The 25974-nt window shown below is 50.6% G+C and overlaps 3 protein-coding genes and 1 pseudogene across 3 annotated transcripts; 3 read left to right on the forward strand and 1 right to left on the reverse strand.

Moving 5' to 3' along the window:
• Positions 1-944: 944 nt before the first annotated feature.
• On the reverse strand, positions 945-5355 carry LOC101775851 (probable L-type lectin-domain containing receptor kinase S.5). Its single transcript, XM_004953612.3, has 2 exons — positions 3598-5355; positions 945-2268 (listed from the first exon to the last, which is right to left on the reverse strand). The coding sequence occupies exons 1-2, from the start codon at positions 4970-4972 to the stop codon at positions 1370-1372; spliced, it is 2274 nt and encodes a 757-aa protein (XP_004953669.1). The 5' UTR covers positions 4973-5355; the 3' UTR covers positions 945-1369.
• An 11540-nt stretch (positions 5356-16895) lies between these two features.
• LOC101776254 lies at positions 16896-17673 on the forward strand. Its single transcript, XM_004953613.3, has one exon. It carries the CDS (start codon positions 17004-17006, stop codon positions 17430-17432), a length of 429 nt encoding a protein of 142 aa, XP_004953670.1. The 5' UTR covers positions 16896-17003; the 3' UTR covers positions 17433-17673.
• A 2157-nt stretch (positions 17674-19830) lies between these two features.
• LOC101776655 (thioredoxin reductase NTRB) lies at positions 19831-23362 on the forward strand. The gene is made up of 2 exons (XM_004953614.4): positions 19831-20861; positions 23021-23362. Exons 1-2 carry the CDS (start codon positions 19937-19939, stop codon positions 23089-23091), a joined length of 996 nt encoding a protein of 331 aa, XP_004953671.1. The 5' UTR covers positions 19831-19936; the 3' UTR covers positions 23092-23362.
• An 828-nt stretch (positions 23363-24190) lies between these two features.
• LOC111258063 lies at positions 24191-24976 on the forward strand (annotated as a pseudogene).
• The last annotated feature ends 998 nt before the right edge of the window (positions 24977-25974 follow it).

Consider the following 25974-nt stretch of genomic DNA (forward strand, 5'->3'; position numbering starts at 1 on the left):
TAAAAATACCCTATGGTTTTTACTTGTCAATGTGTGCCACGCTAGCAGCTTAAGGATATTTTGGGAACTTTGGCCCTAGATGACACATTTGAAAAGTTTAAGTACATGAATATGCATTTTCAAATTTTATAAACCTATATAATACTTTATGACAAGTTTAAGGACAACCATGTATTTCACTCGTCTCGGAATTGTACGGAATGAGAGGGAAAGCAAGATTAGACCAACAACTAGCTGCATTGTTTCTACTTTCAAGGAGAAGAATGGGCTTACTAGCTCACTGGACACTCTCTTTAACCTAAAGGGAAAGTCATCATGTGGTTCAAAATTTGTCACATAATTCTTTGTCATTGTTACCCCTTTGAGTAGGTGTATGTGATATTTAATTAGCATGAACACGGCTAATAATTTGAGGGCAAGTAACCAGTGGTAGATTTGGAGAGCTCTCCAACAAAATCTATCGGGGTCAAAGGAGCAAGAAGAAGAAGAAGGGGTGAAAATGGAGTAGCAAGAAGAAGCAAGACGCCCTCTAATTCCCTAAGTCTAACTCTTGTCTCCACCACTACAAGTAAGGCCATTTTATACTTTTGGTAATCAGCCTAAATTTTTCAAGAGTGAGGTTCTTTTAAGGGTGGGGAGAGTGCTCACTAGGCACCATTGTAATCTCGTTGCTCACTCGTGCTAGTGTGCTTACACTTTCCGCATGCCTAGCATTAACTGTAGCTGTTTTTTTTTAATAAAAAGATGACCAACGGCAACGGTTGCAAGGTAGGACAAACCTGCCCGCAAGAGTAGTTTTATACTCCCTCCATCCATTGGACTAAATAGGTTGTCATAAACATCATATATTTAGTGACGGGTATAGCATTAAATTAAAGTAGAACGGAGAAATATGATGCGTTCCCTATCTCCGACACTGCTACTGCATGGCACATCCTCGAAAATCAACGCAAGCAAGAAACATGCTGCTGCTGGTACTGGAAATATGACTGCACATAATAGGTCACTTAATGGTGAAAATGCCCGACAAAAGTGACACGCAGAGACGACGGCTATTTACATAGAGAGGTGATGGCTTCCCGGAAGCAAACCAAGCAACAACTGCAGACAAAAAGGACTGACTAACCACAAAGTAACAATGGAAAAGCTCTCTGATAACGAAAACCCTGTCCGCGATTTCGCCTGCACGTTCTTGACGCCTTTTATCGTCTCCAATTCATTCGCCACGTTGCCACCAGCTCCACGTCCTTCGAATCTTCGTCGATGCGCCAAATCCGACCGTGCCGGGCTCAACTTGATCCCCGCCCACGTGCGCCACCGCCACAATTGACCCGTCCTGCCGGCGGCTGCATGCTCGATCCCGTCTCGCTCAAACCGTGGACACGTCCCTCTCCGCCGCATCCCTGCTCACCGGGTAGTTCTGGGTGGTGTACCCCGACGACGACGCGTACGCGTAGTGCGACGACGATGTCACGTCGGAGCTGGTGAGCTCGCTGTGCGACATGGACGTCCCCGCCGTCTCCTCGCCGCCGTACTCCCCCTCCTCCTCCACCACCTCCCCGTCGACGAGCGGCACGGGCCACATGAACACCGGCTTGGACGTGGGCACGGGGAGCGGCGGCACGGAGCGCGTCTGCAGGTTCTGCAGGATGGTCTGCGCCGTGGGCCGCTTCCGCGGGTTGGGGTGGCTGCACGCCAGGCCCAGCAGCAGCAGCCGCTCGGCCTCCTCCTCGTCGTACTCCCCCGCCAGCCGCGGGTCGACGGCCTCCAGCACGCGCCCGGCGCCGTGGAGCTTCCACACCCACTCCAGCAGCTGGCTGCAGCCGGCCGGGTTGCAGCAGGAGATGCGGCGGCCGCAGATCACCTCCAGGATCACGGCGCCGAAGCCGAACACGTCCGACTCCCGCGTGGCGCGCCCCGTGTGGAAGCACTCGGGCGCAATGTACCCCAGCGTCCCCGGCACGCCGATCTTGTCGGTGTAGGAGGTCTTGTCGGACTCGAGCGCGCGCGCCAGGCCGAAGTCGCCGAGCCGGGCGTGGTACGAGGAGTCCAGCATGATGTTGGACGGCTTGATGTCGCGGTGGATCACTGTCTGGTCGAACTCGTGGTGGAGGTAGTTGAGCGCCGACGCCACGCCGGCCACGACGGTGTGGCGCTGCCTCCAGTCCAGCCCCGGCGAGTCCTTGCCGCCGAAGATGTGACGGTCCAGGCTGCCGTAGGGCATGTAGTCGTACACCAGCAGCAGCACGCCGTTGTCATGGCACCAGCCTATGCAGACGTGACATTCAAAACTGTCAGTCCATTTGTTGCTTCGTAACATGAAGTACTATGCACGATGAGTTGGAGAAAATCGCAGGTGGCTGCTCAGCAGTTAAAAGTCAGAGCCGGCAGATGAGTGTTTGCCAGGCACGCCGTTCTACAACTACCAAATATTTTTCTCCCAACGAACATGAGTGGGCAAGCCACGTCAAATTTTGCGTTGTCAAAATGTCATCCCGGCTTATAATATGCCAGCACATTGCCCCTGATCCAATCATCATCGCAAATCCCAAACTAAATCCCAAACTAAGGGGGCCGTTTGGTTCGCTCTGCTTAGCACGTGTCGCATCGAATGTTTACATACTAATTAGGAGTATTAAACGTAGACTATTTACAAAACCCATTATATAAGTGGAGGCTAAACGGCGAGACAAATCTATTAATCCTAATTAATCCATCATTAGTAAATGTTTGCTGTAGCAACACATTGTCAAATCATAGACTAATTAGGCTTAATAGATTCGTCTCGCCGTTTAGCCTCCACTTATGTAATGGATTTTGTAAATAGTCTACGTTTAATACTCCTAATTAGTATCTAAACATTCGATGTGACGGATGCTAAAAATAAGCAAGAGGAACCAAACCAGGCCTAAGACGATACACACAGGCACACAGCCCAAATCATCACCACGAATTAGTCCTAGATTATTTCTGTAGCCAGGCGCCAACTGGTACCGAACTGTTCTACAGCATTGTTTATCCTCACCGGCTACGTGTGCGAATTCAAATAGACTAATGCGAATTCAAATAGTCGCCCCCTGGCATCGTGACCCCCAAATGCAGGTGCGCACGAAAAATCTGACGCTGTGCACATTTACAGGCTGCGTTTCACATATCCGACACCGACAGCCTGGAAGGATTTCGTTTTCACGCCGCAACGATCCAAGGAAATGGCTGTCGAGCATGTAACAACAACGTGCGTAAAGCACTGCATTTTACGACTAAGTTGCTGTCTCTATTACGGGTAAGACCAGAAAACCCCCGCGCTAAGCATCCCGCTGAACCATTTGTCCGCAGCATTATTGTGAAAGGTTGAAAGCTAAGCCCCGTGCCGATATTCTGATTTGGATTGGCGTTTGCAGTGAAGACAAGAGGTTGATGGAATATTGGAAATAAATATCCTGGACACTACCTAAATTGATTCAAATGTGACTACTTTTGGCATCACTGATGATAAGAACGCCACGGCAGATTAGACAAAGATGATGATAGTAAGAAGTTAATACTTTAAAAGAAATCGGATGTAATGAGCAGGGCATGAGGCGTAGAATTCCTCACCGACGAGCTTGACGAGATTACGGTGGCGGAGGCGGTTGATGATGCTGAGCTCGGCGAGGAAGTCCTCCTGGCCCTTGGTGTTGGCGCCGGAGAACTGCTTCACGGCCACCTCCACGCTCTGCCCGTTATTCCCGGGCACGGTGGCGCGGTACACCACGCCGTACCCGCCCTGCCCCAGCTTCATCTTCTCGTCGAAGTTGCCGGTCCCCTTGCGCAGATCCTTGAAGTCGAACTCCTTGGGCACGCCCGGGATGCTCCGCAGGAGTGTGGCGTTGTTGAACACCGAGCTCGGGTCGTCCCCGACCTTCTTCCGCTTCTTCATGAAGTACAGGCCGGCGAGCAGCCCCAGCGCCAGCGCGGCGGCGCACGGCGCGCCGATGGCCACCCCGAGCTTCCAGCCGGACAACGGAGCCTTCTTGGGGGCGCTGTCGTCGTGGAGCACTTCCACCGTCATGTTCCACATGTTCACGCAGTTGAGCTGGTACTCAACGCCGGTGGACGCCGAGAAGCCGAAGTAGCCCTTCTTTCCCAGGAGGATCGTGGAGAGGTCCAGCGACGCGTTGAGCACGGGGGTCGCCGGCTTCCTGATGTTCGCGTTCGCGGACGCGGGCGCGATGTACACCCAGATGTGCCGCGTCGTGCCGTTGTAGTCGATCCAGAGGTAGATGCTGCCGTCGTTGGTGGCGTTGGGGACGGGCGCGAGCTCGATGCCGAAACGGGCGAGCGGGGTGGTGACGGTGGAGCGGACGCTGTTGACGTCGAGGCCGATGTGGTTGTCGTCCGGGTCGTAGGACTGCTTCACCGAGTCCAGCTCCACGGCCACGAACTCGTTGGTGGCGTTGCCGTCAGTGGAGGCGTTGGTGAGGCCGAGGTAGCCGCCGTAGCTGCCGGGGGGCGGGCCGCCGTCTTTGCCGGACGCGACGACGAACGCGAGCCCTTCTCCCTTGAGGCTCTTGTTCGAGCGGAAGAGGTTGGCCTTGAACACCGTGGAGAAGGAGGCGACGTACCGGCCGTCGGCGGTGGAGTTGGACGCGTTGTCCTCCCAGAGCACGAACTCCGTCGAGTAGAAGATGTGGCCGGCCTGGTTGACGAGGAAGCTCCCGGGGTTGTTGCCCGTGTCCGGAGTGATCTGCAGCGAGCGCTGGGTGAGGCTGGTGTTGCCCGTGAACGTCAGGTTGTTGAGCTTCTGCAGCTCATTCCCGAACCCGGGGAAGGAGAAGCTGGTGATCTCCCTGCCGCTGCCGTTGACGTCCCCGGTGAACACCGTGGCCTGGGCGCGCACAGCCGGGATGGGGCAGGCGGCGACGCCCGCGAGGAGCAGGAGGAGCGCGAGGCTGGTCGTGGCGCGGCGGCCACGGGGCGAAGGCCCCCCCATCGGCTCGAGCTTGCAAAAGAAGACGGGCGGAGGGGACGGCGAGGTGCGGAGAGAAGGGGACGATTGGTGATGTGCCGGGGGCAGGGCAAGAAGGGGCTCGTCTCAGTTCGGACTTCAACTTATCAATGGAGTCCCTCCCTCCCTTGGAACTGTATTTTTGATGTTATCTTGCTTATCTTATTCACATATTCCCCACATCAGGTTCTCTGCTCCCAGAACTCTATGGCCTCCCTAGTGACGCGCCTAACCTGTTATCAGAGTATTGTGAAGTGGGAACCGTGTTATATCTCACCCGGTGACAGACAAAAATAGTCCCATGAAACAGTTGTGGACTTTACAGGGCCCGAGACCAAAATAAGGTCTTTTAGTTGCTAAAGTTGGGAGGTGCCAAATTACTGTTACAACACTGTAGCACACTGTAGCGTTTCGTTTGTATTTATGAATTATTGTCCAAATATTGACTAATTAGGCTCAAAAGATTCATCTCGCAAAGTACAACAAAACTTTGCAATTAGTTTTTAATTTTGTCTACATTTAGTACTCCATGCATGCCCCGCAAGTTTGATGTGATGGAGAATCTTCTTTTTGCATAGTGGTAAAGTTGGGAGTTGGGCCACCGAGACAGTGACCACATTCAGAAACTGAGAACCAAATCAGAAGGCCGGTCCGTCGCCTCACTTCCCCTGTCACCCACGGATGTGAAATGGAGCTGCTGAATTAACGGGTGGACCACGAGAGGTAATTTCCATGCGGTCATTTCAGAGTTCGATACAAAGGACAGAACAGAGGCAGAGAAGAAGCTTGCGCGAGAAAAAAAAAGCAAAGCACCGGCAGGCGAATGGCCCCGTTTGTTCCCTTCACACCAAATTAAATATTGCGTCACGAGAGGGGTGCAGGTGTGCTTTAGCGATGTTTTTGTTCCCATGCGGAATAGATGGGAAAATTGTACCTTTATTCTAATCCCCGGTGGCCCGGTCAAATGGTTGAATTCCCATCTCATCTCTCCGTGCCGTGCGTGCCTTGCGCTGCGGATTCCCCGCCGTCGGTCAAACCCTCCCCGTTCACCATCCCTCTTGGTAGAACCTCAACGCCAGAGCAGGTTCTGTCCCACGAGCAAGCAATGGCCCGCCCCTGAGGGTGCCGTTTCGAATTTTTGGTCGCGGGGGTAAGCGAGTTCGAGTGAAAATGAAGGGTTGAGATGTACAGGAGTGGAAGGATGGACGGATGATCAAAATTCGCCCCCCTCATTTGCCCAGCAACCAGTCCTAAATTGTCGGCATAGATGCTTCTACAACAGGAAATACACTGGTGCTTGACGTTAACCCTTCTGTTCATTCTGTAGCCCTCGTGAGTCGTGGACGAAGGGTCTGTTTAGTCCCCTCAAAATCCCAACTTTCATACTATGCAAAAAGAAGATTTCCCATCACATCAAACTTTCGGTATATGCATGGAGTACTAAATATAAACGAAATAAAAAACTAATTGTACAGTTTTGTTGTACTTTGCAAGACGTATCTTTTGAGCCTAATTAGTCAATGTTTGAACAATAATTTACAAATACAAAACGAAATGCTACAGTTACGTATTTATGGTAAAATCTCAACTTGAACGCTCCCAAATTGGGAACTTGTTCCGAAAACGAGCGAGATGCCATGCTGCTAGTTGCTAAAGTAGACTTGACCGAAGGTAGCATCAGAGAACTGGACCGTGACTGGTTACCTGAAACGTTTCTGGGCAAGGAAAATTACATGGAAGGACCCTTCTGCGAAGCCTGCAGCGGGTGGCGTTTTCCCGCAAGGTTTACTCTCACCGGGCGCGCGCGTCCCCAGAGCACCAGGCTTGCGTCAGCGGAGCTGCACAAAAAAAATTGCAATCTGACGTAGCTCACGGCAGATGCTTGCTTATCCAGTTTTCTTGAGCTTTCATACCATTTCTTTAAGCAGGACGAAGCACGAATGGACGGTGGCAGAAACAGCAGTATAGAAAGCATCGTCAGACCCTGTTTTCAGTTTTCACACTACCAACAAGCAATCCACCATGTTTAGCCTGAACTTATACCATTTTCCTTTTCAGATACTATTTCTAGAACGCAACTGTGGGTGTAGGCAGGCCCAAACGCTGGCAAGCTACTTTGTATGGGGAAAGAGTGGATCAATATAGAGGTTAGTTAAAGGCACAAGAATTTAACCATAATTCTTTTAGCGCTGATATATGAGAAACTACTCTTTGCGAGGGAACTCTGAAAAGATCTGTTACTGACAAAATCCATACCATGCACTAATTTGAAAGTAAGGTTGCTATCAGGGGTAAAACGTACCTTGGTTCCCATAACGTAGAAAAGATCCCTTTGGTTGGTTAGGTGACCTGAGCAAATATCTCTGTAAGCTTATCATGTTTCAGATTGTTCATGACTCAGCATCGGCCCAAAATTCACGATGCTGCTTTTTCTTTTATACAAATGGACTCTCCGAAATCATTTCCTTGCTCCTGCATGACAGCAAAAGAACAATTTAAAGTCTATCAACTGTATGATAATAATTCAGTGCCAACTCAGACTTGCGTCGATTGCTTAAAATTAGTCTACTCAAGCATACTTTCAATACCAACAAGCAAGCCCCTAAAATCAGGAGGATTGTTTACATCAAAATCAACCGGCCTAGTCATGTTTACCAGGCAAACATTTCTTTTTCCTTTTTGTTTAAGACGACAAGCTTCAGTTAATATCAGGAAATGTCTATAGAGTTTCCATGGTTTCTCAAAGTACCTGTACACAAATCGGAAACACACTACTAGATGATTTACCATTCAACACAATCATTAACACTGTGTTCTAGAATACATGGGAGATTTGTATATTCTTTCCATAAAAAAGAATCAATAGCTCAAATGTGCAACATCAATGATACGTGCTTTGCTGGCAGACATCTAACACTACTAGAAGCATCGAACATATATCAGATAGTCGAGTATTAGGATTTTTTAAGGGACAGTTTTCCTTGCGAATACAGCAATGACAGCTTAGTCTAACTAGTCATATTTAGATGACTGCTAACTACTTCATCAACTATCAGGTATCAACTAGTCCTTTTTTCCAAAGTGATACTATATTTCACACCACAGACCACCTTGCAGGTCAATTTTTCATACTAGAATAACAAAGCATCTTTCTTTCTGTTAGAGTTAAGTTCTGATGGTGATAGAATAAGGTATTAGTAGTGTTTGTGTGCACTTAGTGCATGTGAGCACTGGCATCCGTAGGTGGTTCGTGCCTACGTGCACCGTATCACAAATTACTGCTTTAGATGCTCTTTAGATGCTTTTCTTAGCTTCTAAGCCACCTACCCATGGTGGGCCTATATGTACCCCAAACTGCCCTTTGTGGGAGTGTGGAATGGAAAAAATTATTTTGGAATAACAATTGATATTTAGAGCCTAATTTCCTTCCCACCTACCCTCTCCTCTCTCCTCTCTCCCCGTACCCGAGTTTCTCTGTTTCTGCCTGTGACCCCCGAAACCCTAGCACCCGGCCGGGCCTACCAAGGCCAGCGGCGGCGCTACTGTTCCGACGCATTCGGCGGCTACCGACCTCCTCCACCCCTTCCTGCGACCGGATTGGACACGGGTTGGTGCGGATCGAGAACAGGCGGCGGCGGGCGAGGTGCGCAGGCAGTTGTGCAAGGGCAGCGGCGTGACGCGTGCGCGGACGCGGGTGAAGGCGCTGTAGGGGCGGCGGCGCAAAGCAGCGACGGCTGCTGCTCAAGCTCAGCGCGGATCGGAGCAGCATGGCGCATGCGGGCATCGATGGCAGCAGCAGAGCAACTGCGCACGGGCAGCTCCCTCTCCCTCAACCCCTTCCTTTCCATGGTGGGCTCCAGGAGACCGCTGGTCGCGGGTGACGCAGGCAGCGCGAGCCCCATGGCTCTGGTGGTCGGCGCGCCACCGCCGGCCGACGTGGTGCCGACACTCACGGCCAGCTCCAGGGGCTCCTCCCGTACCTCTTCCCACCGCTCAGCCACGAGCAGGGCGCGGCGCCGCTGGGCGGCGGTCGAGGAGGAGGAGCGGCGTGAGGACGAGGCAGTGGCGGCGCGCGGCAGCATTGCGCAACGCCGATTAGTGGGAGGCGGCTGTGGCTCGAATACCGCGCGCGGCGGCCATGGAGACCGCGACAGCATGCGCAGCTGAGGCAGCCACCCTCGCCGTAGAGGAGGCACAGGCGGCAGCGGTGGCCGCCACCCAGCAGCGTCTGGAGGCGGACCGGCTCCGCGACGAGGTGGAGGCGACGCACCAGCTGAGGCGCGAGGCGCAGGGCGACCGTCCCGAGCTGGAGGAGGCAGATCGACGGCAGAACGTAGGAGTGGACCTGTGGGTCTAGGAACTGTGTCGAGGCACGGACGACGGGCATCCTCGGAGCAGAAGCAGCTCCGTCCACGAGTCCGACCTCAACTCCAAGCACTAACCCCCGAAGGTCATGAAGACCATCAGCCGGGAGTCCGTTGGCAGCACGCCATGGCCCATGTTGACGAAGACCAACTACATGCAATGGTCCTTGGTGATGAAGGCGAAACTCCAGGTGCGGGAGATGTGGAACACAATCCAGTACAGCGACGGCAACAACCACGAGGACCAGCGAACGCTTGAGGCGTAGCTCGCGCGGTCCCGATGGAGATGGCGGGGAACCTCTCGAGGAAGAGGTCTTCCAAGGCCGCCTGGGACGCTATTGCTGCGGCCCGAGTTGGCAGCGCCCGCGCTCGTAAGTCCACTCTGCAGAAGCTTCGGCAGGAGTAGGATCGTCTGGCTTTCGAGCCGGGCAAGGATGTTGACAACTTCGCCCTTCACCTCTCTAGCCTGATGCAACGGCTGAAGCGGTACGGCGATGATGAGATCAACGAGGAGAAAGCCGTTGCAAAGTTCCTACGCGTCATTCCGAAGAAGTACTCGCAGCTTGCTATCTCCATCGAGACGCTACTCGACCTCTCATCGTTGTCAATCGAGGAGCTGACGAGGCAGCTCAAGGCGATCGATGACCACGACGAGCCTTCTTCTGGCGAGGAGATCATCATCGATGGTCAACTCCACCTCACCGAGGAGAGGTGGCTCGACACGCGGCCGCAAGCGCGGCAAGCCGCGCAAGGCGCAAGGAGGCGCCGAGGGTGCTGCCGCTAGCGAGCACGAGGCCGCACGAGATGACACCTGCCACAACTGTGGCAGGATTTGCCACTTGGCCAGGGAGTGCCGCTAGCCGAGGCGCGGCCAGACCCACGTTGCGCTCGCCGTAGAGGCGCAAGGCTCTCTTCCTGGCTCACGGGACCATCGAGCTTTTTCCCGCAGCACCGGCCGCGATGGCTCTCCTCCACCTCGACGAGCCACGCGCCTACGTCTCCCTCGGTGATAGTACCAACGACGACAAGATTGACGGCTGGTTCCTGGATAGTGGTGCCACACACCACATGATCAAGCGCTGGGAGTACTTCTTCGACTTGAACGTCGACGTGCGCGGCTCCGTCAAGTTCGGCGACTCTTCGGCCATGGAGATCAAGGGCGTCGGCTCTATTGTACTCGTCACCAAGATCGGCGAGCACCGGCTCCTCACCGGTGTCTACTACATTCCCACGCTGAGGAACTCGATCATCAGCCTCGGGCCGCTAGATGAGAACGGGTCACGCGTGGAGATCGACAGCAAAGTGCTCCGCATCTGGGATCGACGTCGTCGTCTCCTTGCCAAGGTGGATAGGGGAAGAACAACCTCTACGTCCTCTATGCGAAGGTGGCATAGCTCGGCACCAAGGAGATGGTGTAGGGTAAGATGGTGGACGGTGGCTTGAGTTCGACGTACAGCGACTACGTCCACTTCGAGGGAGCTGGGGGAGTGGGCAGCTCTTCTTTGCCAAGCGTAGCTACCCCAGTCCCCGGGTTTCCACCTACTATGGCAAGCTCTTCACTAGCGCCGGCGAGTACTCCTCTGGGCGCGGCGAGCTCTCCACCGCCACCACCACAGCCAACCACGCCACGCACTCCAGCACCGACGGTCGCTCCTCCGAGCACTGCTTCGTCAACACCGGCTCACGATGAGCCCCGCTCGCTGGAGTTCGCCACTCCACTCCCTCACGACGAGGATAGTGTCGACGCGTACCACGATGACGAGCCACTGCGGTACCACACCATGGCGGACATTCTCGCAACCAGCTAGTGCCGGGATGGGTACATCACGACCTCGAGGTTGTGCTTCACCTGACGCGTGATGACGGCGAGTCTCACTCCTTCGCTAAGGCTGAGGGACACGCGGCCTGACGCGCCGCGATGTAGATGGATGCTAGATAGCAAGTCTGCTCAAGCCCTGGCGAAGAACCCTATCTTCCATGAAGCGGCTGCATGGAGGAAGGAAGCGTCAAGGCAGCCACATCAACACTCAGGAAGAGTAAGTTCCAAGAACTCCGAACCAGACTTGGGATGGTTCGTTTGCCATTCAGGATTTAGGGGGAGAATGTTAGAGTTAAGTCCCGATGTTGATAAAATAATGTGTTAGTAGTGGCTGTGAGCACTAGTATCCGTGGGTGGTTTGTGCCTACGTGCACCTTATCACCAGTTACTGCTTTAGATGCTCTTATTATCTAGTTAGATTCTCTTCAGATGCTTTGCTTAGCTTCTAAGCCATCTACCCATGGTTGGCTTATATGTACCCCAAATTGCACTTTGTGGGAGTGTGGAATGGAAAAGATCATTTTGGCCTAACACTTTCCCTGTGTTCAATAATATATATATATATATATATATATATATATATATATATATGCATTTTAAGCCTAATATTCTTAAAAGAAATTTAACAATCTTATATTGAGATTCATCTGGTTTCGCCGAATGCAGGAGGAGACCGATTGAACAAAAGGTCCCACCATGAGGCCAACTTAAGTTTCTGAGAAATGATAATGTCTACTTGACTCATTAGACTCCTAGCTGAGCAAGGGCTAGTCATATAGTATTTTTGGCATCTAACAATAAAGGTACAATGTTTCAGCGATACTATCACTATCAAGTCATTTTGTTGCAAGTAGAATTACAGCTATGATAGCATACAAATATTTATTGGGAGAGGTGCTTCCTGAAAGAAAAATTATCAGAGAACTTTCAAGAGATAAAATGGAATGTGCAAAAGATTTTAGTCTCTTCTTTTTTGAGAGAAAAGGTGCATAATTTAAATATACGAAGTTGTACGGATACGTGTCACCAGAATGCTCCCTTAGATTGGCTGATGGTATTAGAGACAAGCTAAATACAGAGACAAAAACTACCTAGAACACGCAATAGATGTTCCTTTATATGAGGTGATGAGCCTGTGAGAAGCAAATTTGAAAAACATGGAGACTACGGTATTCGATCTGTTTTAGCTGAAAAGAGCTAGGGAGAACAAATAGAGTCACATAGGTTTGTACATCGTCATTATCTTTTGAAAGAAATGAATACAGTCAAGTGGAAGTATAGAAGAGAGTAGGGAGCAAGCACGTGTATTCAACTTTGAACGAATCAACTTTGACCAGAAAAACAGTGAGGTTATGTAAGAGCTGCGAGCATAATAAAATTGTGAATTGTGCCAGTGTCACTATTCTAGAGTGAAATGCCAGCACTGATATCTTGCATGTCCCAATAGCATTTGGCTGGTGCATTACATGAATACATGATATCCCAGTTAAAAGTAGTTTTCACGGGCTTGTATTGTGCTAACAGCTCGTACCCAATTTGCAGTGTACGTCACCTAATGCTTCACAAGGAAGTCGTCACTAACAACTGAGCAGTTGAGTCAACTGACCTCAACTGACCAATAGGTGAAAGGCTATTCAGAATTTATAAAAGTTGATGTCAATTTGTAGCTAAATGTGGCCAAAAAAAAGTTGAAGGAATCAAAGTTGCAAAGACTTAAGTCAACGGGCTCATGTGCGGGACCAACCTCAAAACGCAGAGATAAGATAAACATGCTTCAGTGGTACTATGCACTGAATTCATATTCCGTATGGTTGCAAGAGAATTATGTATGACAGCCCAGCATCAGAGTGCAGAGTTCGGTCGATACGGACAATCATACACTGTCATATGCTGGCCGCAGGCGCAACTGGACAGGATAAACAATGGTTGTTTCGGAAAGCTGACAGATAAACAATGATCGATCGAAGAGGGAGGAGGAGGACAGGAGACTGACCGTGCTGGCGAGCCAGCGGAGAAAGGAGTCCTCGGTGTAAAGCACGGGCCCCGCTGAGGAGATTCAGCGAACACCGGAGGGGCGTGGCACCAAGCTGTGCACGTCGTGCTTCGGGGAACCTAACAACATGGATGGAGATCAGTGACTGAAAAAATCGAGGCAGGAGAGGGGGATCGGAAGCAATTAGGGTGCTAATTGCTAATAGCGGTCGAGTGCACCCGCCTGCAGGGTGCAGCACACCTCCTCCGCCTCCGGTAAACCCTGCCGTGCAACCGTAGTCGGGAGAATCCAAAATTCCGAACCGGGAACCCCCGCCGTCCATGGTCGCCGAAACTGGAGAAGACGAATGACGCAACGCAACGCTCCGCTTTGCAGACAAATCAGTAGGGCCGTGGGTCGTAGGCACGTAGCCCCCCGTGGCAGGAGGAGCACACACAGATCCCTCCTGCCAAGCCCAACAAGTGTTGGTGGACCTGTCCAAACAAGTATGAAAAAATTCCATATATACCATTAAAAATTTAACTCATCTTATGCTATTAAAATTTAGGTGACGTGCGATTGAAAATTTAATTTCATCCCTTACGTACTGTTACCATATAAATTTGACGTGAAAAAGTTCCGTATCACCGTTAGATCGTGTCCATCATTCACTGATTTCCCGATTTTACCCCTCCTCATCCTGAACAGTGAACACCGTCGGCAACACATCTCTCCTCTTCCCCCAAATCGGCAGTTTCCCAACCGGCGTCGAGCCACTGCCGCGGGCCCTCAATCGAGCCAGAGCGCGGCGCCAAGGTCCCGCGTGCGGGGATCCTCGATCCGCGGCCACGTCCCGCACCTCCGCTCGGTCCCGCTGCTCGGCCGCCCAGACGACCGCTCTAAAGAATCGGCGCAAGGGGCGACGAGCCCAACAGCGGACGGCGTCCTCGCTCGAGCGGACGCGCTCCTCGATCCCGCCCACCCTGAAGAATTGGTGCATCTCGTCGTCCGCTCCCGCCGCCTCCGCCCTCACTTCTGCGCCCTCCGTCCTGGAGCAGTGCACCTGCTCTCCGGCCGGCGCCCTCGGAACAGGAGGCAGGGGCGCCCCTCAATCCAGTGGAGCCATCAGCCTGCATCTACCCGGCACGTGTGAGGATGGCAACGCCCTGAAACTTCTGAACTTCCTGCAAGGTACTCCGTAAAGTTCATCAATGGATGCTTTGTATGGACATCAATGATACTTGCTTGCCTGTCGATGGGTGCTTGTTCTCTGGATATGTGTTTCGATTTGATCGGTGTATCGGTGAACCAATTTAGTTTCAGAAAAAAATCAGTGAACCAATAAACATGTATGATCAATGCATATGTATTCGTGTGTTGCTTTTTCTGTTCATCTTTTTTCTTCTAGGGTATTATTGTCTTTTCTACGTTCACTTAACAGACATCTAGCTCTTATGTGACAGCAATGACACGCAAGGGATGTAATTAAATTTCCAATAACACTGAATATTTAAATTTGAATGGTATAGAAGGGATGATTTAAATTTTCAACGGCGTATAGGGAATTTTCTTGAGAAGTATCGGGCTTCCGCGCATGTGAGGCCTCACTTTCTTTTGGTCATGTAGACACCCGACCGGCCCGAAACGTTTTTGGGCGTCCGCCGTGTGCTAATGGCCTGCTGGCACTCTGCCGGAGGCCCAAAGTGTAGATAGACAGTTTAGTAGACTACCCGGCATTTTTTCTTTCGAAACATTACTACCCGGCATTTTCGGCTCATGAAGATTGAAGAAATCCCATCTTCGAGGGCCGGACCGTATCCAACGATAGGCATCGCTGCTTGCCAAACAGCAAAAGTCGGCGACTGCAACGGACAACGCTCTAGCAAGTTCAGCGCTGCAGAGCGCAGATGCTCTACTGTTACTGTGCATGCGCATGTCATGGCCTTCTCCTATTTCAGTAGGTTACATTTAATTTCACCATAAGCTAGTTTTCTCTCTTTTTTATCGGATTAGCTAGTTACTCTGTCAAGTAGCATTCCCTGAGAGGCTGAGACATGGTTCGGGGATGCAGGTTCTAGCATCTTCTACTTAAGTGGCCAGATCACCTGCCGGTTGAACCAAAGTCCCCCAACCACAACTGTCATTGTTAATCGTACACCACCACGTGCCCGCAAAACACACGTGATGCTTTGCTCCGCATTAACAAACCTTCTTCTATCTAACGAGACAACAACCCACACGGACCCAGCGAACGAACGGCAAACGTGGCGCCACCACCGCACGCGTCCCCCGTTCGCTTCGCTTCTCCTTTTTTCCTCGTCCCCGGGCTCCGAGATGGCGTGTCCCCTTCACACGGGGGCGAGGGCGCCCGCGCGGTCGTAGGTGGCCACCGGGACACGCGCGGTCGTGCCGAGCCGCGAGATTCCGGCGCAGCGTCTGGGAGAGGAAGCAGGCGAGCAGCGCGACCCCGAGTGAGAAGTCTCGGCCGCGCGTCGTGGTCGTCGACCCCCGGGGTTAAGAAATCCCTCGCGCTCACCTCTGCGTGTGGGGGCACGGTCGCGCGCCGGGCGCCATGTGTTCCGGCCTCGCCGCACCTAACCCTCTCCAACCCTTCGGTTCGGTGACAATTCCCGTCGCGCGAGCGGCCACGCTGGCCCGGGCGGCCCCGCGGCGTGGTGGCGCTGCCGTGGCCTCACAGATTTGCGGTTTTGACTAGTGCTGATTTAGCCTAGGATTTGCCATGCGCTTGAAAATTCCAGAATGGGGGCGTCGAATGTCAATCAGGGCGATTTTCAGGTACCGGACGTGTGTAGTTTGGTGTCAAATTCGTTGAGCAAGAATATACGTGACGGTGTGGGGCAGCAGCAGAGCGATCCCACCAGGATATTTGGCTTACCGGCCAGGACAAGGGCAAACCCAGCTGGAAATCGCGTATCCGTACACACACACCACTTCATCAGATGCTAATAAGCTTCCTAATATATCCAGTTCATCCGTGAGGCAATCAGGCAAGGGAATCTAGCTTGTCGACACCAGGGTGCTGCACTGCAGGGCAGGCGGTACAAAGAAACAAGCTCGCTCCTGTTTCTCAGCACAAAACCACGTCCTCATATACCGTATGCCCAGCGATTTCGTGACAAATCCCCAATGGTTAGCACTAGTTAAGTCGAGCTTAGCTGGTCAGCCACCAAACAAACTTCTGCCAGGTAACTGGTAGTCCACCATGGTTAGCTTGAGCGCCTTACTTTTTGTCAGAACAGTGCTCCATTGACCACGCAACCGAACAAACTGCAAGCACTATTCAATACGCGATGCAGTTACGTACGTAGCGTGCTTGCCGGCGCGTAAAAGGAGCTATACAAAAAGGAGGGCGCACGCATAGATGTCTTCTGTACTGTCTACCGCCCACTGCATACTGCAGAGGGGTTGGTCGTCGATCACCCAACCAGTTACGCGGAAGGCGACGGCGGCAGATTTGGCAGAACGGCAGTCTGCACGAGCCCGATTCACATTTTACACGGCCAGGTCACTGTCCCCGGCTTTTGCTTGTCCGTAATGCGCTCGCCCCGGCACCCCCATCGCGCTAGCCCCATAAGCTAATCCTGTCGCGTGATCGTGTCCCGGGATCCCCCGTCACTTTCGCAAAAAGGCCCGATTCAAACCTACCTTCCTGCCGTGTTCCCTTGGCCCCGAGCGCGCCCTATATGTAGTAGGCACTCGCCTGCCCCGGCCACTTGACTACCAGCACCACCACCGGCCGCACGCACGCATCGCATTGCTCGGACACGAGACACAGGACCAGGAAGAGGTCAGAGGCTCAGAGCAGAGACGTCGCCGCGTGAGCTCCAGCTGCTCCAGCTTATGGGTTCTTTGCAGTCGCAGACGCAGGAGAGCTACGTGAGGCTGCAGGGCCGGCGGTGGCGGCGGGCGGGGGCGAGGGGGTTCCGGCTGTGCCCGAGGAACCGGTTCTCCGTGCGGCGGCTGCGGGCCGAGTTTCTCACGTTCCTCGGCCTCGTCGGCCGCTACGTGCGCCATCTCGTCAGGAGGCTCTCGACCTCGGGCGGCGGCGGCGGCGGCAACGGCGCCTGCGGACGGAGCAGCAGCAGAAGGGTTCTCGTCGGGGGCGGGAAGGACGCGGCGGCGGCGGCAGCGAGCAAGGGGCCGCGGAGGGCGGCGCCGTTCGTGCGGTCCAACTCGTTCTACTCGCAGGCCATCGCCGACTGCCTCGAGTTCATCAAGCGCAACTCCGTGCCCGTCGAGGACTACGGCACCGTCAGCGCCAGGAGATAGGCATTAGAGGCTCCGTTTTGGGACGAAACATAATCGAAGCAAAAAGGAAAAAAAAAAGCTATATGTGTTCCAAATGGAGCCTGAAGATGTGAATCTGATACATACACGTACACACGGATGTAATAGGGTGTTTGAAATTAGAGTTGCAAATGTTGAAGTTTTTGACATGTTCATTCGCGCACGTTACCACATTTTCCCATCTGCCGTGTATAATCCAGAATATTTAGACCTTAATTCCTGATGCGAGTGTTATTTCAGCGAACCACCGTTGAGGTCCAGGCGATTAAATATCGGAGCAAAGGACAGGACGGGAATAATCGATGAATATTCAAACAAAATTTGCTAGCTCAACGCCGTGTGTAGGAGATATATAGTACGATCGACGCTGGCGCCATTCTTAATTTCCTCTTGTCCGGTGCCTGTTTTTCTTCTGCTAAGCAAGTGATGACGAGAGTGAGTTTGCCGAGCTAAGAATGGGGTGGCTTCCGACCAATTTCAGAAATTCCAGAAAGAATAACGAGTCTGGCCTAACATATCTCTGCCTCACACTCTTTGTTAGTAGCACACTGTTTTTTTCCTTGAATAATTGAATGATTAATTTTTGTGAGTGTCGTGGATAACGCTGGCTTCCCATTGGTCTTAGGTACTCTCTGTTGGTCAGGATTAGTACATCAGGATTATAGTTGGCGATTTGGCATGACTCCATTCGGTGCCACTGTACGACACATTCCAGAAACGGTAGACTAACGTGATGTTAGGTTTTCACAATAAGTATAGGCCTAATATATATATATACTTAAAGTTCTTAGCTTTGAAGCCTCCTCGTACATCCTGATCCCACGTGGGATCCACATGATTCCGGTGGGACTCATATGAGACCCACGTACTATTTATTTGGGACCCACGTACTATTAGGTGGGACCCACATATTGTTTGGTAGGACACACGGTTCACTAAGTAGGTCTCGTGATCATTTTTTCAAGAATTATCGATGATGATTTTTTCTATTATTTGCAGTTGAAAATGTAAAATATATTTATTTTTCTCAATGTATGAAAATAATAGCTAGACTTTCTATACTACGTTTATTTATGGTAGGCCTACTATTTTTTGAACTTTGTTTTCACTTCATAATCTCGCAAAACATGATTGAATTATTCATTCATTGCTAATTTTATCTTTAAACTTTATGAAAATCAAGAACATAGCACGTCAATCCATTAGCTATATCTACTAACACCCAAAAGTCAATAAATTCCTCAGCAAAAAAGTTATACAATACTTAGATGACCATTATAATAAAAAAATATTTGAATTTAATATTGAATGCGATCAATTTGATTTTAGATTATATTTATTTTTTATTTGGTTCGATGTGATACTACTTTGAGCATAATAAGATAATAAATTTGTATTTTATCATTATTTTAGGTTAACACCTTCGTATATGAGCGCGTCGCGCGCCAACCTTGCTAAAGGCATTGCAAATATGCAAATTACTCCACTCGTGTCTCGTGACGGAGGTGTATATCGGGTGGGACTCACAAGTCCAGGCCCACACGCCTTAGAAATAGGAAAGCCCAGTGCGCAGCTCAGATCGTGGATTAGCTAGGTGATGAAATCTACCGATGGGCCACAGGATCGTCTTGTTTATTCCGGTCCATTCCAACAAAACGCTGCACCCGAACCATCATCTCTTTGAACCTTTGCTCCGTGAGCCAAAAGGGGAGAGTGTGGACAGTCGGCTGCGTGTTCCTATGAACGTGTTTGTGCTTCTGCAATCTCCTGAATCAAAAAGCATGACGAGCTACTACTTCGTTCAACAAAGTTGCAGTGCATCATTAGAGGGCCCTAATAAAAAATTGAACAAACACGCGTACCATCGCCACAATAAAAGTGCACCATATGGATCGCAATTCGCAAGAACAATGAGACGTATCTCGTGAGTCTCTCGCTTTTGTGCCATGCCGTGGAACCTTCTGATCGCTGACCTTGTTGCAATTCCATCCTAGACACGAAGGAAACTACCACTAATGGTACTCATCACCAATGGTGCGTGCAAATGGTGTCACGATGAACCGTCGTAACGAGTAGCACCAGTCCATATAATTGTGAGAGTGATTTTAGCGATTTTTTTGTGGTGTAGGAGTAATAAGGGTGTAGTGCGCGCGCGTGCATCATCCTGTAATAATTAAAAAAAGAATAATTACTGACATTTCAAATTTCAATCAAAATTTCAATCCAATGTCCTGCTAAATTTAGTTTTATGCTAGCCACATCCGACAGACCAACACTGGTGGCGCCTTGGTCGCCAAAAAAAAAAAACACTGGTGGCGCCAATGAGACACTGACACATCGTGGCCACTGATTGGCTGATAGCCTTCCTGAAAGAGCAATTTCAGTCTGACCGACGGGGGCGAAGCGTAATTTCGGAATTCAGAGGCGCCCTTCTTGACCGCCGCCGCCGCCGCCGCCGCCGCCGTCAACAAGCCGAGCAAGCAGCCATGGAGGGATCCGCCGCGGCGCCGCTCCGCACGCGCGTCTGCATCATCGGGAGCGGCCCAGCCGCGCACACGGCGGCCATCTACGCCGCCCGCGCGGAGCTCAAGCCCGTTCTCTTCGAGGGCTGGATGGCCAACGACATCGCCGCGGGCGGGCAGCTCACCACCACCACCGACGTCGAGAACTTCCCGGGCTTCCCCGACGGCATCATGGGCGCCGACCTCATGGACCGCTGCCGCGCGCAGTCCGCCCGCTTCGGCACCAACATCCTCTCCGAGACCGTCACCGCCGTCGACTTCGCGGCCCGCCCCTTCCGCGTCGCCTCCGACTCCACCACCGTCCTCGCCGACGCCGTCGTCGTCGCCACGGGGGCCGTCGCCCGACGCCTCCACTTCCCCGGCTCCGATACGTACTGGAACCGCGGCATCTCCGCCTGCGCCGTCTGCGACGGCGCCGCCCCCATCTTCCGGAACAAGCCCATCGCCGTCATAGGCGGAGGCGATTCCGCCATGGAGGAGGCCAACTTCCTCACCAAGTATGGCTCCCACGTCTACATCATCCACCGCCGGAACACCTTCCGGGCTTCCAAGATTATGCAGGCCAGGGCGCTCGAAAACCCCAAAATCCAAGTCATCTGGGACTCGGAGGTTGTTGAGGCCTATGGCGGCGCAGGCGGTGGCCCATTGGCTGGCGTCAAGGTCAAGAACCTGGTGAGTGGTGAGGTCTCGGATCTTCAAGTGTCCGGCCTCTTCTTTGCTATTGGGCACGAGCCGGCGACCAAGTTCCTCGGTGGGCAGCTCGAACTCGATTCAGATGGATATGTGGCAACCAAGCCGGGCTCCACTCACACCAGTGTGAAGGGTGTCTTCGCTGCTGGCGACGTGCAGGACAAGAAGTATCGCCAGGCCATTACTGCTGCTGGATCAGGTATTACTCTACTGCTACATGATTCAATGATTTTGTGTTGCAAGTGATCAATGTCTAAACAGGGGAGGAACTCCCATGTGCACTGCACTGGAAACCATGAACATTCAGTAGGCAGTAGCTTAGTTTATGTTTTAGCAATGTAGCGAGAGTATGATGCTTCAAAGAGGATCTTTCTTAAGGTACAAAATAGTTATTCTTGCTTTCCAGTGATAGTCAGATGCATCCCTTGATGATTGGCAGCAATTCGATTTCTGTATATATCTCGCAACTTTATCCAAGATGTCACTCTGATAATCACCCCTGTAACTTCAAAATACGAGGAATTAATGCCAAACAATACTATAGTTTAATTACAAATCTGGTGTTTTGATTTCCACATGTCCATTCTTGATAGCTTTACACAAATTGGTTATAAAAACATCGAATAAAAAAAGGAAAAAAGAGTCATTTTTAGTGCTGCAGTTAACCAAAAGATTATCGAATATAGTGCAATTGAGCATGTGGTTAGTGTTGTTGTGATCCCTAGGAATTGGAACTTCATTCTGGCAGACTCATATTAACATTTGCTATTGTAATTCTTCCGAGTTGATGAATTTTTAGGGATGTCAATTTTCATTTACTTGAGCAGTCCCATATGTATTGTAATTGTTCGCAAACCATATGAAGCAGTAAAGTCGGAACCTATTGCATGCATGGATGAGGTTAACAGATAAGTTCCAAGTTTTTTTCTTGATAAGAAAGTTCCAAATTCAACTTCCCCGTGTTGTTGACAAAAGGAAAAAAGATCAACCTAGGAGGAGCTAGGCGATTTTTCATTAAGAAGAAATAGGCACCCAAATTCGAGCTAGAGGGGACTCGAACCTAGGTGGTTAGAGTGCACGACCACACCTCCCACTCTAACCAGTTGAGCTAGGCTCACTTCCTTCGTGTTGTTGACTTAGACCTCTGGATGGGTATAAAAGTTATAAATTAAGAGCTATGCTGAACACTAGGAAGTAGAGTTAGTTGAGAAATACCCAAAATAAATCCATGTTGCCAATAAATGCTTCAATGTAAGTTGTAAGATATACCGGATTTTGTTAACAGCTTTAAATCAAAGGACTGATATGTATTGTAATTGTTCGCAAAGCATATGAACCTATCGCATGCATGGATGAGGTTAACAGATAAGTTCCAAGTTCAACTTCCCTGTGTTGTTGACTTTGAGCTCTGGATGGGCATAAAAGTTAGAAACTAAGAGCTGTGCTGAACACTAGCATGTAGAGTTAGTTGAGAAATAGCCAAAATGAACCCGTTTTGCCAATAAATGCTTAAGTTAAGATATACTCATCCATCCCAAATTATAAGTCATTCCAAGAATCTTGGAGAGTCAAATTATCTCAAGTTTGACCAAATTTATATGATAATATAGTAACATTTATGATGTCATCTAAGTATCATTAGATTCTTCATCAATTATATTTTCATAGTATACTTATTTGATGTCATAAATCTTTATAATTTTCTCTATAATTTTGGTCAAACTTGAGATGCTTTGACTCTCCAAGATTCTTGGAATGGAGGGAGTATCAGATTTTGTTAATTGCTTTAAATCAAAGGACTGAATTTATGATAATATCTACTTGGCAAAATGCTCCATTGATATTGTTCATGAACTGCACAAATGACTATGTCCACTTGAGGCTTATTGGTTTGTTAAAAGGCAGAATCAAACCAGTATCAGAGACACACTTCAGAAAAAGTTAAAAGTTACCTGTTTTATTTAGATTATCTACCTATGAAATGCATCTGGTTTCTGCAAAAGCTTATGTTATCTTTTAACCTAAAACGAAATGCACGCATTTGATTTTGGTTTGGTTTTACTCAACACCTGATGTTATTTACTCAACATTTGCTTCAGAAGAGTTAACAGTTAACTGTTTTATCTTGAAAGTTCTGCATGAACTTTTTTTTCGCATGCAAATGTAACTGTGCATCCCTGAGGAATTCTTGCTAGTAGAAGCTTGATTAGCTCTGGCCTCCTGACCCTACTGCATGTGTCGCCAGTCTATGAATGGTGCTTGTGCCTCACTGTCTTGATGAGATCAATCTAGGAAACTAGCGCTTAGTGGTTTCAGCTGATCAATATCTAATTTTGCCTTTGCCTGTGGCTGGTGCAGGGTGCATGGCCGCTCTGGATGCTGAGCACTATCTGCAGGAGGTCGGTGCGCAGGAGGGCAAGTCTGATTGACTATATTTTGGTGTACCAACCACCAGCCAATCAGAATGCCACTTGCCGGTGCTGAAATCTACCCTCTGATGTGCGTTATGCCATGAGTATTCATGATCGAATTTGGACTTTTGTGCTGCTTATCAGTATAGCACACTATTCTTCTCATTAGTATTCGGATGTCTGAACGAGGGAACTATCAATGTACTCGAAATTGATTCGTATTTACTTACGCTTGAACTTGTATTATCGTTTTAGATATCTCTTTGGAATCAGCGTGTTGTTCGTGCCACTCTTTGCTAACACCGATTGTTGATGATTAACTCATCTGACCATCTACATCAGTGTCTAGCTTTTAGGTCAGTTTCTTTCTTTCGGTATCGCTTATTTCAGTCCCAGGGCTAGGATGTCAAAGCAGTGGAGCCGTAGAGGGCCCTCCCAAGTCCCAACAAAAATCAACTGCGAACGCAGGCCGCATCTGGAACAACCGGCCCTGACAAGCCCATGGTCTCCTCCCTCGCGCGCGGCACAGGGATTTCCGATTTCATGCAGCCCACAATCATAATTTAGAAAGAATCATGAGCAAAAAGCAAGCAAGTAGAGCATTTTGAAAGTGTGAAATAGATATTTAGTTTTAGTATCCTAAATAACTTTTTCTAAGTGAAATAGAGTAACAAATACTGTGAAATAGATATTGTTTAGTACTCCATTTTCATTATGCGGATCAAACTAACTTGCATATGCAACTGGTTTGGGTTCTAACTAATAAACCTACGTGCAACTCTGTCAGTGCAGGCACACTGATACTGTGCAACTGTATGTTTGGATGTCTCTGACGGCAAGCTAGTTATTTTAAGACGGCGGTAGCCAAATCGTTATCGAACAGTGTTATCAGCACCTAATTGGCAAAAAATCCTTGCGGCCCATTCACTGCTACTCCGTTTGATTCGCATTTCTTCGTCGTCTCGCTCTTGCATGCATACTGACGCCAGCGTTCCAATGCAATTTGACATGCAACCATGCTCTCGTCCTGGTTGCTGCAGTAATGAGTGCACCGTCATACCGGGCTTCGCCGCCGGCGGTGGCAGCAACCGCTGTGAAGATCGGCGGCCAGGAAGCAATGCAGGCCAGCGTCGCTGTCGCGGAGGCGCTCGAGGCCTGGAATGAAGCTCACGCTGCCGCCGGTTGCTGGCGGCGCCAACTTCGCGGCCGTGGCCATCGCCGCGGCGTCGTTCGTACTCGTCAGCTACGAGCCGGATGCATGGCAGGGCCGGCTGCGCCGCATCCTTGACCTCAGCCCGTCGCTACAGGACTCTCGCCTGCTTATCTGATCGCCTCCCTTGACGAGGTTCCTGGCCGCCGCCAAGACGCTCCGCTCCGCCTCCTGTTCCTCAGCGGGACCACGCTCCCGCCTCGCCGCGACGTCATGCCGACCCGAGCCTACCCGCTCGCCGCGCACGGCATCGCCGAGCCGGGGCTGCTCACCTCCGTGCTCCTGCTGCTGCCTGAGCGCCTCGGTCGGCCGCGCTCGCCGTGCCGCTCGCCTACCTGCCTTCGCCACGCCGGCGACGGTCGTGGCGTAACCGGGGCAGCTCGCGTACGCCGCCCCTCTGCTTCTCTCGCCCTCGTTGCGGTTTACATGCCGCTGCTCTCCACCACATGCTGGGACGTGGCCGCTATCGCCACCAGACAGGCAGTTGCGCGCGAGGGCGTACGCGCTCGTGCGGCTACCCGTGCACAAGTGTGGGGGCTCGCCCTTACTTCTGTGTGGAACATTTACCAGTACATGTCCCCGAGGGCCCGAGGGCCGAGGGTTGGCCTCGTTGGGTTCCTCGCAGTGGCGGTAGAAACCGATGCCCCACTCGTCATCCTTGTGATGCTGCCGGTTCGTCCTTGTCCCTGTTGATCAGCTGGTGCTGCCGGATGCAGGGGGAGCTTTCTCTTCTTCCTCCTCCTTCCCTCCCTTCTCTTCTTCTTCATTCTTTCTAAAAATTATAGAAAGGCCTAAGGGGCTCCATTGTCCGAGCGACGGTAGGGGGCTTGAGCCCCGCCCGTCCCACCGCTAGATCCGCCCCTACTTGGCAAATAATAAAGACAATTGCATTGACATATCCACTCTATCCAGAGCGGCGACCGCTCCATACATGCCACAAGTCAGGGCATTACCAGTAGGGATCTTGTACAGAAGTTTTACACTGGTTAATTTTGTGAGGTATACTTACGTACGCATACAGAGTAGATCAACCGTACACTTTTGGAGTATGCAGTAGAAAATGAATCAAATAGTGGCCATAGAAGTTGGGTTTCGTCTTCGGAAATGCATAAAATTGGATAAAATGCTCTGGTTGCACTTAAACTTATCGTAAAATGCATATGTGAATTCTTAAACTTTTTTAGAATATGCCACATTCAATACAATCTATTTGATCGTCTTCGGGGTGAAGGACCCTCACCAATCTTCAAAGCTGACTCCTCCTTCTCACTGAGGCGATCTTCAATGGTTACCACTCTCCTTCGTTCAATAGTTGCATGATCATGAGGGAGGGAGGGAGGACGCACACGTGAAAGAGGGAGGGAGAGGAAGAAGGAGAGGGCAAGGTCTATGGCATTGCCGAGGGCGAGGGAGGGCGGGAGAGGGAGGGAGGGAGGAAGGGGAGCGGGGGCGGGAGAGGGAGGGGGGGAGGTAGAGAGGAGGGGGTTTATCGCTTATCTTTAGTAAAGGCTATCATTGATTTCAATTCTTTACCCTCTTCTCCCTCTAATTTGTATTCTCGTTCTTCTGGTTGAATCTTTTCTGTTTTCTGCTGTTCTGGTTTGTTTCTGATCTTTTACCCTTTTCTTTTTTTTTTTTGATTTATTATTTTTCTTCACATTTAATTGTTTTAATCTCTTTCGCTTCTGATT

The sequence above is a fragment of the Setaria italica genome, chromosome I, assembly GCF_000263155.2.
Source record: "Setaria italica strain Yugu1 chromosome I, Setaria_italica_v2.0, whole genome shotgun sequence".
Classification (NCBI taxonomy): domain Eukaryota; kingdom Viridiplantae; phylum Streptophyta; class Magnoliopsida; order Poales; family Poaceae; genus Setaria; species Setaria italica.

What these genes read in the sequence shown, in the direction of transcription:
- LOC101775851 (XM_004953612.3), bottom strand. Translation starts at nt 4,972, where the DNA reads ATGGGGGGGCCTTCGCCCCGTGGCCGCCGCGCCACGACCAGCCTCGCG. An exon ending in TAATCTCGTCAAGCTCGTCG is followed by an intron (nt 2,269 to 3,597) that starts GTGAGGAATTCT and finishes ACGTCTGCATAG; the next exon opens with GCTGGTGCCATGACAACGGC.
- LOC101776254 (XM_004953613.3), top strand. Translation starts at nt 17,004, where the DNA reads ATGGGTTCTTTGCAGTCGCAGACGCAGGAGAGCTACGTGAGGCTGCAG.
- LOC101776655 (XM_004953614.4), top strand. Translation starts at nt 19,937, where the DNA reads ATGGAGGGATCCGCCGCGGCGCCGCTCCGCACGCGCGTCTGCATCATC. An exon ending in CATTACTGCTGCTGGATCAG is followed by an intron (nt 20,862 to 23,020) that starts GTATTACTCTAC and finishes TGGCTGGTGCAG; the next exon opens with GGTGCATGGCCGCTCTGGAT.